Raw genomic sequence first — 14,308 nt, 5'->3', positions numbered from 1 at the left:
TGCTCGAGGAGAGAGGTCTGCTCCTCTGCAGTCTTACAAGCCGACTGAGGGGTGGATCTACCTGGAGTCCTTGCAGGATCTCAGCTTGACCTTCTGATCATGTGATCTTCAAAGGCAAGAAGGGTCAAGGGGTGCTTCGGGGCTCTTCCCCCCCAGGAGGCTCCTGGATCTGTACAAACCCCTTCCCAGAAGAGGGCAGTGGGGTGGAAGAGGGACATGCTCGTGATTGATTTGGAAAATCTCCAAGTCTGTGACTAATTCTAGGCTTAATCCTTCCCTACTCCCAAGTAGAATTCCGTGTCCGTGGTGGGAAGGTCTCATAAGACACAAGGAGACATGAATTTTTCCTGTGTCATTTACTAGAGAACTCGAGGCTTGTGGCAAATACTTTAATGCTCAAAATTTATTCCAGAGAAATTTACCTCTGCCTCAGGTATCTGCCCCAAGGAGAGGAAACACCTGGTAGTGGTAGTAACATTAGTTTCAGGTCTGTGCACCGAAGCACATGCAAGTCACAGTGTATATAGGTGTATACGACCTACTTTTTAATAGCATGTATAACTACTTTTGTTTTTAGTATATATAACTACTGTGATTGGTGCTTTTTGCCCCAAAACATTTTATTTTAAAATTTTCAATCCAAAAAATAATAAGAAAAAATAAATAAAATAAAATTTTCAATCCTATAGAAAAGTTTCAAGAAGAGTCTAATGCTGTATACTTATACTCTTCTATACCTATATACCCTTCAGCTAGATTCACCAATTTTTAATGCTTTACCATTTTTGCTTTGTCTCTCTCTCTCTGCATACACACATACCCATTTACATATATTAAAAAGTGTATATATGTACACACACACACTCAATTTTGTTTAACCATTTGAGAGTATGTCACAGACATCATGATTCTTCCCCCTTTATACTGTGTATACAAGGAGGACCTTCTCCTACATGACCATATCATTTTGAGGAAATTTAACATTGATACAAAACTATTGTCAAGTGTATAATCCATATTCAAGTTTTCCCAGTGGCCATTATAGCTGGATTTTAAAAATATCAGAATACAACCAAGGATCATATACCGCATTTAGCTGCCATGCTCTCCAGTCTCTTTTTATTTGGAAGAGTCCCCTCAACATGGGTTTTCATCTTTCGTGACACTGACATTTTTGAGGTGTCTAGGCAAATTGTTTTGGAGAATTTGAATGTGTCTGCTTATTTCCACATGATTTGTTTTATGTTGAACATTTTCAACAGGAATAGTACATGGTTTTTTTTTTTTTTTTTTTTTTAAGAATAGTACATGGTTGATACCGTTTACTTCGCTGGCGTCTCACGAGAGGAGCAGCACTGAGATGTCTGTCTGTCCCATTATAGAGGACAGCGACGTGTGACCGTTCCGTCGTGGTGCTGTTGGCCAGATTTCTCTTCTGCAACTACTATATATTTCAGTTGGGAAGAGTATATTGAGACAACATTCTAAATACTAATAATTTAAAAAGATACTGTTAAAATAAATAAATAAAAATAAAATAAAAAAGATACTGTTAGGAACTGGCTCACATAATGGTGCCCTTTATCTCCCCTGTTCCCTCTGTTTCCTGACAGGATTCCACAGCCATCCACAGCACTGCTCTGGCAGGAATGCACTAGTCCATTTATACAGCTGCCCAGCGTTGATAACCGGCCGGTTGCTTGTCCACACTGACTCACATTGGATCGAAGGCCCTCATTACCCTCACTGGTTTAATGATATTCTCTGATTAAACTTGGCCAGCTGGCCAGCCTAGAGGGAGCCTCTGTGGACTTTTCCTATCTCTCTCTGGGTAGGGACTGACCTGCTGCTCCAGCCTCTTTTGAAAGAGTCCTGTTCATATTTGCTTTCCTCCTTTATAGAGACGACAAACAAGTGGATCGAAAGTACAACTCATTTTCCAAACTCATCTCATAAACATGACACAACATTAAAAACACACCATAAAGACCGAGGAATTTAAAACGAGGGAGATTATGGTGTAGAAGACTGGACTGGGAGTCAGGGCACCTGCGTTCAAGACCCAACTCTTGGATTCATAGACCATGTGATTTTACCATTTACCTCTCTGAATTTCAGAACTGTCATCTCCAGAAATAAAATCCTATTTATGACAAAAAAAATCCTATTTATGTCATTAGTGCATCAAACAAAAGAAATCAGGTGAAGTTCCACTGAATTGGAGGATCACTTTAGGTTATGTTAGTAACATTAGCTCCGTGAGGAGCACCTCAAAGAAATCATTGTACCCATCAGGATAGTCCTGGGGATGACTTGGTAACAAGTTCTTCCCCAACCTCAGAGACTTAATATAACCCAAACTTCTTTCTTACACTGTATATTTGTAGGATTGGTATGGCCCTGCTTCACCTTGTCTTTACTCCATGACCTGGGTGGAGAATAAAGCCCCTGTGTGGGACATTGCTGGTCTTATGGAAGAAGGAACAGAGATGGCAAGCTACATCCTGGGTGTTAGAGCTTCTCAGTGGCCAAAATAAATCATGCGACCATGCCTGTCATTACTGGGGAAGGAGGTGCCGTCCTCCTGCTGGAGGAGCATCACACGAGGGGCTGTGAGATGTCTGGCCACCAGCAGCACGGTCTATAGCAGAACTCATCCTCCAAAGCATCTGGAAAAAAAAAAGCTCAGTGATCAGCCTTTGGGCCCATCTATGTGGAAGTATTTTCTCAATGTTAAGTCACCATAAAGCCGTAAACAGATTAATCAATCAAATATGAGCTCCGACTGTTAATCTGTAGTCCAGCTACTTCTCACATGGCTCTGCAGTGTGTTCCAGACCAGCAGCAGCAGGGAAGCACTGATTTAATGATTGAAGGTTCTCCAAACAACACTGGGGAGGCCGGCTAGGCTCCTAGGTGGGGAGCAAAATACTCATTCTGCTGATTTCACAGGCTTTCTGGGGGTTGAATATGATGTCATGTGTAACAAGACCATGTCGCTGCCAGCAGGAGCTCCTGAGGAGTAGGGAGTAGAGTTTACTCCCCTTGGGATCCCCAGCGCCTAGCCCAGGGAGCATGTAGTAGAATCTAAATGAATGCTGATGAGATGAATGACTAAATGAGGACACATGCAAGGAAATTGAGTTAGGGTAAGAAAAAAAAAGCCCAAATCTATATTTGAAAATGATGGTTAAACTCTTCTTATGGAGTCAGCATAACCTTAATTGAGAAAAATGATCAAGGTGGAAACATTACAAACCAACACTTCTCATGAAAATGAATCCAATAGCCTTAAACAAAGAGCTTTACTCATGGTAATGCAGTAGCTCGTATTGGGCCAACGCTCCTGAAGCAACAATTATACACTCTGAAGAAAATATTTAAAAGAATAATAGTCGAAGACACCTAAGAGCAGATAGAAGCTGGAGGAGGATTCACGTTTAGAAGAAAGGGGTGGTGCAAGGTGAGCCACTATTTTTTTAAAATAGTTTTGTATTACATAAAGGAAGAGTATGAGAGAAAATAAATGAAAGCAAAAGAAAACTTTAATTTTTCTTATTCTTAAGTGAAATAAAAGGTAACTGTTTAAGTAGTAATAGTAAGGAAGTATTGGGTGGATACAGCTCTGGGTAAGTGAAACAAATGACAGCAGTGTCATGAGGGATGGGAGAGAAAAATTAGGAATCCCCTGTTATAAGAGACCCCTCATACATGTAAAGTGGTATAATAAAGGTATATCCAGATTAGTTTAAAAATGTATATTGCAAACTCTAGGGCAATCATTACAAAATGTAATAAAGAAATATTATGTTAAGAGAAGAGATAAAGTGAAATCATATGAAATGTTTATTTACAACCAGAAAAGCCACAAAGAGGGAGGGAAAGAAAACCAAAACAAAGGACAAATGTAATAACAGAAATAAGTTACAAATATGGTAGATATTCATCTAACGCTATCCATGATTAATTTGAATGTGAATAGTCTAAATATATTAATTAAAAGGTTGTCTGAATAAAAAAAGACTCAACTATGTCACTTCAAGAAACCCATTTTATTTATTTTTTGACATTTTAAAAAAGATTTTACTTATTTATTTGAGAGAGAGAGTGTGTGTGAGCACAAGCTGGGGGAGCAGAAGGGAGAGAGAGAAGCAGACTCTCCACGGAGCAGGGAGCCCAACTTAGGGCTCAATCCCATGACCCTGGGATCATGACCTGGGCTGAAGACAGATGCTTAACCAACTGAGCCACCCAGGGACCCTGAAACCCACTTTAAATATAAAAACTCAGGTTTGCTGAGCACAAACAGATGGAAAGAGATATACCATGCTCATGTTAAATGAAAGAGAGCTGGGATGACTATATTAATTTTAGACAAAGCACACTTCAGAATATAGAAAACTATCAAGGATAAAAAGCGTCATTACATAATAGTCAAGGGATCAATTAATTCTCCAAGACATAACAATCCTAAATGTGTGGGCACCTAACAACAGAACATCAAAATATGTGAGTCAAATTCAAAGAGAACTAGACAAAATCCACTATTATAGTTGGAGACTTCAACACACCTTTTTCAGGAATTGATAAATCAAGCAGATAGAGAATCAGTAAGGGTGTAGTTGACCTGAATGGCATCATCAATCAACTTGATTTATTGACATTTCTAAAATACTCCACCCCAAAGCAGCAGAATTTATATTCTTCTCAAGCTTACATGGACCATTTGTGAAGATAGAGCACATCCTGGGCCATGAAACAACCTTAACAAATGTAAGGGAATAGGAATCATACAGTGTGTGTTCTCAGACCGCAATGGAATTAAATTAAAAATCAATAACAGAAAGATAGTTGGAAAAATCTCCAGATACCTGAAGATTAAACAATACACTTCTAACACATGGATTGGGTCAAAGAAGAAGTCTCAAGAGAAATATTTTTAACCAAATGAGAATAAGAATACAACTTATCTAACTGTGTGGGATGCAAAAGAAGGACTGCTTACAGAGACATTTACAGCATTGAATGTATATATTAGAAAAAAAAGATTTAAAATCAATAATCTAAGCTTCTACAGTAGGACACTAGAGAAAGAAGAGCAATTTAATACTAAATCAAGCAGAAGGAAAGAAATAAAAATTAAAGCATATATAAACAAAATTGAAAACAGAAAATCAATATAGAAAACCAACAAATCAAAAGCTGATGTTTTGATTAAAAAATCAATAAACTTGATAAATCTCTAGGCAGACTAACCAGAAGAAAACCCCAATATTAGAAATAAATGAGGGGGATCCCTGGGTGGCTCAGCGGTTGAGAGCCTGCCTTTGGCCCAGGGCCTGATCCTGGAGTCTCGGGATCAAGACCCATGTCAGGCTCCCTGCATGGAGCCTGCTTCTCCCTCTGCCTGTGTCTGTGCCTCTTTCTCTCTGTGTGTCTTTCATGAATAAATAAATAAAATATTTTTTAAAAAGAAGCTCAGGCTCTGGGGAAAGCACATCCCCATTCTTAGCGACAGCACCTTTCTTCTCTGCCTTCTTCTTTAGGTCCCTCCTTTGGCTTGAGGGTCACTACCTCCAGGAAGCCTTCCCTAATCCGCGCCTCCTCCCTGTTAAATACTCCCGTCGCCCCCCTATTCCTCTGTCATCAACATCGGCCTACGTGTCACTACTCGTTCAGTGTTTTGTCCACAGGTTTCAGGCATCTGGAAGGCAAGGATGGCTCAAGCATCTCTGCGTCCTCTTCACAAGACACAGGCCAGCCCAGACGAGGCATGCGACAAAGAGCTGTCACGCCACATGAATGCAGAAGCAAGAGCCTGATCTTCACAGGCCGGGAAGCAGATGTCGGGCGAGATAAGGCTCACCCAGGTCACCACGGCAGCCACGGCCATGCCCCCAGGCCAGCGCCCCCAGGACAGGGTGCCACTTGGGTTCCGTCCCATGGTCGGCGGGCAGGGGAGCCGGCTGGAGGGCCGCCAAGGCCAGAGGGCACTGGTCGTCAGTCAGGAGGTTTGGAGGGGTCCCCCTGCCCCACTGGGCTCCTTCCTACCTGCGGCCACTTCACTGGGGCGTCATCCCCTGACACTCATGGTTTCTTGGCAAAAATCAGAAGTGTTGAAAGGTTGACACCGTCCGATGCCACCAAGCGCAGGCCCGTCCGCACGCTGGGAGGCCTGGGAAGCCTGGGAGGCCGTCAGGGGGCTGCATGGGCCACGGACACGCCAAGGCCTTTGGGGGCGGCTCGGAGCACAGTGGCTGTGGAACCAGCAACCGAAGGTTAATGGGACTAATCACAGCTGCATCCTAATAATAATAAGCACAGCTGCAACTTTTCCTCCCGACCCCTTTTTGTTTGCCTTTAAATTTCCCTGAGTCTCCCTCATGGGGGAGGCGCGAGGCGGAGTCGAGGCTTGCCAGCGGGTCCTTGCTGGCTGCCCGTCTGACCCCGCTTTCTGTGCTGCCCCCTGGACATCTCAGGGATGGTCTTTGCTGCACGGATTTGGGTTCCGTTAACATCTGACATGTCCAGCCGGGAGCTCCTTGCCTGAGGTTCGTCGGCCCCCAGATGTGACCGGAGCCCAGTGATGAGTCCGGCAGCTGCCTAGGCCCCTTGTCCTCGGGACACTCCCGGGCCCCATTCTGACCGAGAGCCACCCGCCTTTGGAGCCTGGTATAATTTTTGTGCAAGGAAACAGGTTTTGGTTTCAGTTTGCATAGACACCTCCTGGGGGGCACTCCGGGTGCCGAGGTACGTGGGCTTGTTTCTTCCTCCCGTTTGGTTTGGCTCTCTTAGGTTTCTTCTATTTGGTCACTTCCAAAGAGGGGCTTTGGGTTCTCTTAGCCTCCTTTACTTGCTTGATTGAAAAAAGTCTGACTAGGAAGCCATTTGTTGGGGTCACTGAAGCTCCAACTTCTAGGAAGGAACCAATGCTCACGGAGGTCCTCGGGGCCCCAGCTGGTTCGTTTGTTGTGGCAGCTTTTGGGGTCTTTGAATAAAACCAGCCATGTTCTAATTGGAAAGTAGGAAATGATCATTCAGTCCCCACATGCCTCTCTCTGGGCTGTCTTCTCCAAAATTGGGCAATCTTCTTATTTATTTTTTAACACTGCCTGGCCACAATATTCATTAGACTTCATTGAAAAATGACAAGTTAATAGATCCATAAATTATAATTCCATCTTGCAGTTATATTTGTTGTGTAAAAGGGAGATATTTGGAAATTGGGCCTTTAAATTTTGTTTGTATCTTGTTTGTGTATTTTTATGTGTGTCCATTTATGTTGTAAATGTGAAATACTTTCTCTACCTCTGGACGGTATTGCTAAAACTAATTTGTAAAGGCTCCACTCAGTTGATTTAAAGGCAAGCGCCTATAAGAATGGGGCATTCTAGAGCTCAAAGGTACAAACTAACCCAAATGTTTTTCAAGCTCTTGAAAAATATGCAGTATTAAAGCTACCTTAAGGTTGTTGGTCATTTCCTTAGAATTATCAGCATTAAATGTAAAACTTATTCCACCTGTTAACTGAGAGTCAAGTAAGTTCATGTTACCTCCACTGCAAACTTTTCAGAGAAGAAAAAACCTCTTAAAACTTTGTCTAATGTCTAATGAGGTTCTATGCGTAATCTAAGAACAAAACAGATGCGAATAATTTTAATAAGTGAAATAATAAGGGAAAGGACTCTGTGCAAGGAGGATGAGACTGGTTATTTAAAGAAGGAAAACCTACAACAAAATCTGAATGTAAAAAGGAAAGTTGTAGAAGGTTTGTGAGAAGGGAATCTTTGGCAGGGACTTGTGTGCGTGGTTGGGATACTAAGACTATGGAGTATGGAAAGACGTTTACTAGGATGTGATCAACACCTGGAAAGAGAAGGACACACCAGAGGGCAAGGTTAGTCAACGTTGTGCACTAATACGATATCAACAGAAGTCTTAGCTGCGTCTCTGAGGAGTTCCAAAAGTCAGATTACCCTTCGGAACCATCCTAAATTGGGGCTAAAGGGATGGACTTTTGCAAGAATCACTGGAGATGTGACCTCCTGGGAAGAGAGCATGCCCTTGGCAAGGCAGCCCCCACACCCGTGGCGTCTGAGAGGTAAGGGCCATTGACTGCATCCCCCACAGCTGAGAGCCCTTTTCTCCTGATGGGGATCCTGGTCAGTGTATCATGCGCCCACCATGAGAACTCAGATCCACGCAGTCCCTGGATGTCTTTGTCCCAATAAGGACATACGGACATGGGAGAGGACTGAGAGGAAAAAGGAGAGACTGCATAGATTTTTTTAAAAATTCATCTTCTTGGAATGAATTGATTCTTAATATCTGATATATACTCATATAAGATTAGAATTTGGTTTTTCTGTTAAAATGACAGTTTTCTAGGGGGTGACTGGGTGGCACAGTTGGTTGATTGTCTGACTCTTCGTTTCCGCTCAGGTGGTGATGGAGGTGAGATGGAGCCCTGCCTCGAGCTCCGCACTCAGTGTGGAATCTGCTTGAGGTTCTCTCTCCCTTTCCCTCTGCCCCTCGCCCCAACGCTTGCGCACGTGTGCACTCTCTCAAATAAATAAATAAATAGATTTATTAATTTATCTTTTTAAAATTTTCTGAACATTTAAAAAATAAAATGACCGTTTTCTTAGAATATTGGTCTAAATTATGAACAGAAGGTTTTTTTTTTTATCTTTAATCTGCCTGGAAAAACAAAGTTCTGATGGTTTGTCTTTGTTGGGTCTTTGACTACTTAAAGTTGAATCTTCTCAATATTAAAAGAGTTAAATTTTATTAACATCTATGTAACCCTCTACATTGCCTTTTGAACCTCATTGCTACCTTGGCTATTAAGTATTAAGTTGTATCATCTGTAATACTCTTTAGCATGTGCTTTAAAACTTTCTGATATTTCAGACAATATCACAAAATTCAACTTCGAATGAAGTCTTTCTGGCTTGTTTACTTAATATATCAAATTACATGGGAAACACTGTCAAATAACTGATAAACTTTCTTGGTTTATGTTGTATGGGTGAAAGATATAACAGCTCCAGGAATTCCTAAGGTTTTGTTATGTCGCACCATAATTATTGAAGTGTGCCAGAGTAGTGACCAAATTTCCTTGTCAATTGTGTTATCATTGAGGCTTGTCCTCTATGGTTATCGCTTTACTCTGATGTTCTTGCAAAAGTGTTTCAGCTTTAAGAAAATTCATAGAACGGATTTTTTGACAACTATAGGTCTTCGATAATTTCTAGAACTAGTGGGAAAACTGCACTCAAAAAGACGTGGAACTGAATGAATTGAGGAAGAGAAGTTGTCGAAGTCTCAAATGCTAAAGATTCCTTTTGTAGATTGAAGCAAATTATATTAGCAATAGCAAAGGATAGAAATCAAGAGCTTGCAAGGCTTAAAGGGTTTCCAACTGATGGAGTTCTCACTTAAAGACCTTTATGCCATCCAAGAGACTCAAGCCGAAGAAAACCAGCTTGGACTCATTGTCAACTCACCCTGTCATTTTTGGTCATGAAGTTGTTAAAGCAGGTTTGGCATTAGCACTCTTTGAAGGAAGCCAAAAATATGCAGATGACACCCCAAATGAAGATCATGACCCCTTACTCTCTGAAAATGTGACTGCAGTAAGAACTGGGAAGCTAAGAACTGTTAGCAGTTCCATGGTAGCTTATATGAATAGTCGAGATTCCAATACTTCTGTACTTGAAGTGGTTTCTGAAACCATCATCCGAAAGATTAATGGTGGTTCCTGGAGAAACAGTAGATCCAATTCCCCACCAGCTTTTTAGAAAGTAAGTTGGTTATTCTCGACAATGTCTACCCAAGGCAGAAACTGCTCAGATCCTTTAAGGTTTTTACTTTGAGCTCCAGAAACGGAGCCAATGGTTAAACAGCTCGCCAGTCACTACCACACACCTGGAATCTCTGATTTGTCTAACAGAGGCACAAGCAAGGTTAGAATGGAGAGAGAAAGCAACCACAGAAGATGCTGAGGGTTTCAAATTCATCAACTCTGGCAGATTGCCAAAGAGCTAAACATTCAGTTTGTTGACATAAAAGTTGGGAAGAGGGGAAGAGGGTTTTATTTATTTTTAAAATTGTATTTATTTATTCATGAGAGACAGAGAGGCAGAGACATAGGCAGAGGGAGAAGCAGGCTCCCTGCAGGACTTGATCCCAGGACCCCAGGATCACGACCTAAGGCAAAGGCAGACGCCCAACCCCTGAGTCACCAGGGTGCCCCAGGGGAGAAGGGTTTTAATCAATAAAAATAACCCTTCCATAATTAACCCATTAAATGCCTTCTAGGTGGAAGCATCCTTGGAGGATTTTTAATCTCCTACAATATTACACCAACAACCATTCAACAGATAACTATGTCATTTTGTCTGGAATCAACAGCCCTCACTGTGACAATCATAGTTCTAATAGGCATTAGAACTCAACCTCACAACACAAAACTTTATTATCCTTCAAGCTTATTTAAATTCTCAAATCTCTTAGGATATTTTCATGCTCTTATATACCACCATAACTATGGTCCCATAACTATATAATGCAGCGATCCCCACAGCTTCTTCATTAAAATCCTGAATCCCCATGTCGTAGACCACTCAATCTCCTATACCATTGAATTTAAACACAATCTCTACATCATCTTCCTTTAAAACATTAAGAGCTACCACGATATCTGTTACCATCCCTGAAAGAAATATTTCTAAAATGGTCTTGTTAGATATTCAAATCTCAGTAGCTTTGGCCACTGTATAACCAAAAACCACAAGCATTGCCCCTAAATAAATTTAAAAAGCTGTTAGATCTAAAAAATAACCCCCCCAAGTGCAATACAATACTGTAACCAATACCACCCCTCAATCCTAACCCACCATACATCAGAGAAAGGTTTGGAGAAAAACCTACAAAACCGATTATAAAAATATTACTTAAAATAAGTACAATATACATGATTATTCCCCCATGGAACTTGACTATCATTGATGACATGAAAAATCATTGTATGTCAACTACAAGAACATTAACGACCTACATCTAAAAATCCTACCCATTGATCAAAATCATTAACCTTTCATTGCCTTCTAGCCCATCAGACATCTTAGAGTGATGAAACTTTGGGTTCTCTTTTAGGAGTTTGTTCAGTTCTACAAATTTTAACAGCCTCTTCCTATCTACACATTATATATCAGATAAAATAACCGTCTTTTCATCAGTAACTCTTATCTGCCAAGATGTAAACTACGGATGAACATCAGCATACATGCTGATGGAGTCTCCATATTTCTCAGCTTATTTTTGTATGATATGTGAGGCAAGTACTGTGGGTCCCACACCTTCTCAGAAACATGAAACATCAGAATAATCCTTATTCATAGTGAAAGCCAAAGCAGTTATAGGCTACATCCTACCATAGGAACAAATATCTTTCGAAGGGGCAACTGTCATTACATGGATACTAGCCTAGTAGAACGGACAGGAACACGATTCTTAGTGGAGAAAGTGATCTAGCCTGATTCTTTGCCTTCCGCTTCATCCTCCCATTCATTATTTCAGCCGCTGTAGCATTCCATTTACTATTTTTCCATGAAGCAGGATCTAATGGGTCATTAGGAATATCGTCTGAGTCAGACAAAATCCCATCCCACCCATACTACGCAAGTAAATATATTCTAGGACTCTTATTCCTTATTCTAACACTATCTGCTCTAGGACTGTTCCCACCTGACTGCATAGGAGACCCAGACAGTTACACCCCAGCCAACTCCCTAAATACCCCACGACATAATAAACCAGAATAATACTTATTTGCCTATGCAATCCTTCACCCGATTCCTAATAAACTAGATTATTAGCCCCAATCTTCTCTATCTTAATTCTAGCAATTATTCCTTTCCTTCACATATCAGAACAGCAAAGTGTAATATTTTGACCCCTAAGTCAATACTCATTCGGATTCTTATAACAGACCCAGTAACATTAACATGAATCAGAGGACTAGTTGAGTCCCCGTTTATCATTATCAGTCAACTAGCATCAATCCTATACTTTTTCATTATCCTATTTCTCACACCCATTACAAGTATCATTGAAAACACCTCCTTAGGAAATGACGAGTCTTGGAAACTGGTGATGGAGGAGGACAATAATTCTCCCTGAGACTCTAGGAAGAAGCAACAGCTCCACCATCACCCAAAGCTGAAATTCTGCTTAAACTATTGCCTGATACTTGCCTTTAAATAGATAAGCACTACTCTCTGTGCCATGCCAGTATTAAAGCCAACAATAAAAAAGACCACACTTGGGTAATTCATGCATTGGTGCCTACCACATTACAAATACATATACCTACACTCCTACATACTACATGCTACACATAATTGTACATTAATGATCTGCCCCATGCATACAACTTGTAAATCAAACCCTCACCCATAATAGGAGTGGCCATAAGAGCTTCCAGTTCACAGCCTAAGTTCACTGGGCCCCAAGTTCACTCCCATTTTGGGAGTCCAGCCAGCCTCTTCCTGAGGATGTGCTATAGTGACTCATGACCAGCCCTCATAGGAGAATAACCCAGAATCTATTCACCAAAATTTAACAATAGCAGCATTTTAATCCTCTCCTAGGAGTGACAGACGTCACTGCCTCCAGGGGAAGAGGAGGTGTTCCACCCAGCTGCATCCTCCACGAGGTCTCCCTTCCTTCCAGGTGGGTGGCAGGGTTGGCAGGATGGGGCAGAGGTGTGGGTGAAAGGTTGTGTCACTTTTTCACAGAGAACTTTAAAGGATGCCATGGTTTGTGGGATCCTCTGAGCCGTGGGCCCTTGTGTGTAAAATAAGAGGTTGAACTAAATAAACGAACCCTAAATGTCCTTGCAGTTCATAGGCTTCAGGGCTCTGAACATTCCAGAGCCCCTATGCTAAACTTGAGGTTTTTTTCTGCTTCTGAAGCATGAGTTGAACCTGGAAATTAAGGTAATGGAGCCTTAAGGAGGGGAGATTCTTCTAGCGGATTTCCCATCAGCTGTAGACAAAGCTGCTCTTACATCCTGGCCCCAGCCAGCTTAACTTCATTCATTTGCTAGGCATGTTCCATGACTAGAAACCCAAACCAGGAATTGGGATTTCTGGGAAAAGAGGACACAGCCAAACCTTCATCTCCTGCAGGGCCCTTGCCTTCAGTGTTGGGCCTCTCAGAAGAAATCAGTTATTGAAGATGTGGAATGCAAGGATGGCTGGAGAAGCCACAGGAAACCAAGGGAAGATGTTATACCAATGGCCTGTCACCTCTTTGAAGACAGCTCCCAAAGCAGGATCTCTAATGTCAAGCTCTCTCCACAGCTCCACCTGGATACTGATGGGTGTCTCACACTCAGGATGCTCAAAACAAGGATGTCCCACCCCGTACAAACCTGTTCTTCCTCCTGTGTTCTCCCACTTTAATGTCATCACCGCTGTCTCTCTTTTTTTGGTGGAGGTGGGGAATTTCCTACATCGGATCCTTTATCCTATTTGGAGGAGATTCCAATAAGTGTGAGTTTCAGGGGAGCCAGACATTCCCATACTTGCTTCCTAATGACTGGGGCACGAGCATAAGACAGGCATGGCCATTCAGACCATGCCAAAAAGGATTTTAGTTCCTGAGAGTGACACAAGGCTAGAGATTATTCCCAGCAGCAGCGGAGCAAGGGTCTGATGGTGGGATGCTCTGGCAATGACCTGACCAGGCTGCTCTTGTGGTATGACCTGGATCTCACCTTTTCCTGGTTTCTGCCCGTTGGCTGAGTGTGGTTCTCCAAACTTTACACTGATTCAATGAGCTCTAATTAATGTATATCCAATACATTCCCTTTCCTCTTAGAGGTCCAGAATTAGTTTCCACTGTTTGCAATGAGTCCTGGCTGGTACCCTCACCATTCCCTCAGTCGCCAACTCGGAAAGCTGGACATCCTTTCTGATTGTCTCTGGTCTACTGAGGTCCACTGATCCCACCCCATGATGTCACCTCTACGGCCCCACAGCCATCCAAAGCCAGGCCCTCATTACATTTGCCTACTTCTTCTCTCCTCTGCCTGATGGTTCCTCTGGTTTCTGGGATCTTCTTAACCATGAACACCTTTGGATCATAATCCAGAAGCCAGCTGAATCCTCCATCAGGGTTTTTGGCAGAGGTGGAAGAGAAGAAAACAGGAGAAAAGGAATGTTTCCAGCCACTCTGCATGGAGAGGGAAGTGAGGAGGCAACACCACAAAGCACAGGTGCCACTCAGTGTCACCCTG

The 14,308-nt window shown here is 42.1% G+C and overlaps 1 protein-coding gene and 1 pseudogene across 2 annotated transcripts in view; both read left to right on the top strand.

Annotated features, from left to right (window-relative positions):
- XXYLT1 (xyloside xylosyltransferase 1) overlaps positions 1 to 14,308 on the top strand; it is a 233,364-nt gene that overhangs the window by 195,884 nt on the left and 23,172 nt on the right. Inside the window, exon 5 of one of the 2 annotated variants that reach the window (XM_077884071.1) lies at positions 1,614 to 1,894. The exons of the other annotated variant lie outside the window; for it this stretch is intronic. Coding sequence (XP_077740197.1) covers positions 1,614 to 1,658 — 45 coding nt within the window. The 3' untranslated portion in view covers positions 1,659 to 1,894. Of the gene's footprint in view, positions 1 to 1,613; positions 1,895 to 14,308 lie in introns of those variants that run through there. 2 annotated transcript variants of the gene reach the window in all.
- On the top strand, positions 11,402 to 12,647 carry LOC144305034 (cytochrome b-like; annotated as a pseudogene).

Source organism: Canis aureus, chromosome 35 (genome assembly GCF_053574225.1).
Source record: "Canis aureus isolate CA01 chromosome 35, VMU_Caureus_v.1.0, whole genome shotgun sequence".
Classification (NCBI taxonomy): Eukaryota; Metazoa; Chordata; class Mammalia; order Carnivora; family Canidae; genus Canis; species Canis aureus.
This window is presented reverse-complemented; position numbering and strand designations above follow the sequence as displayed.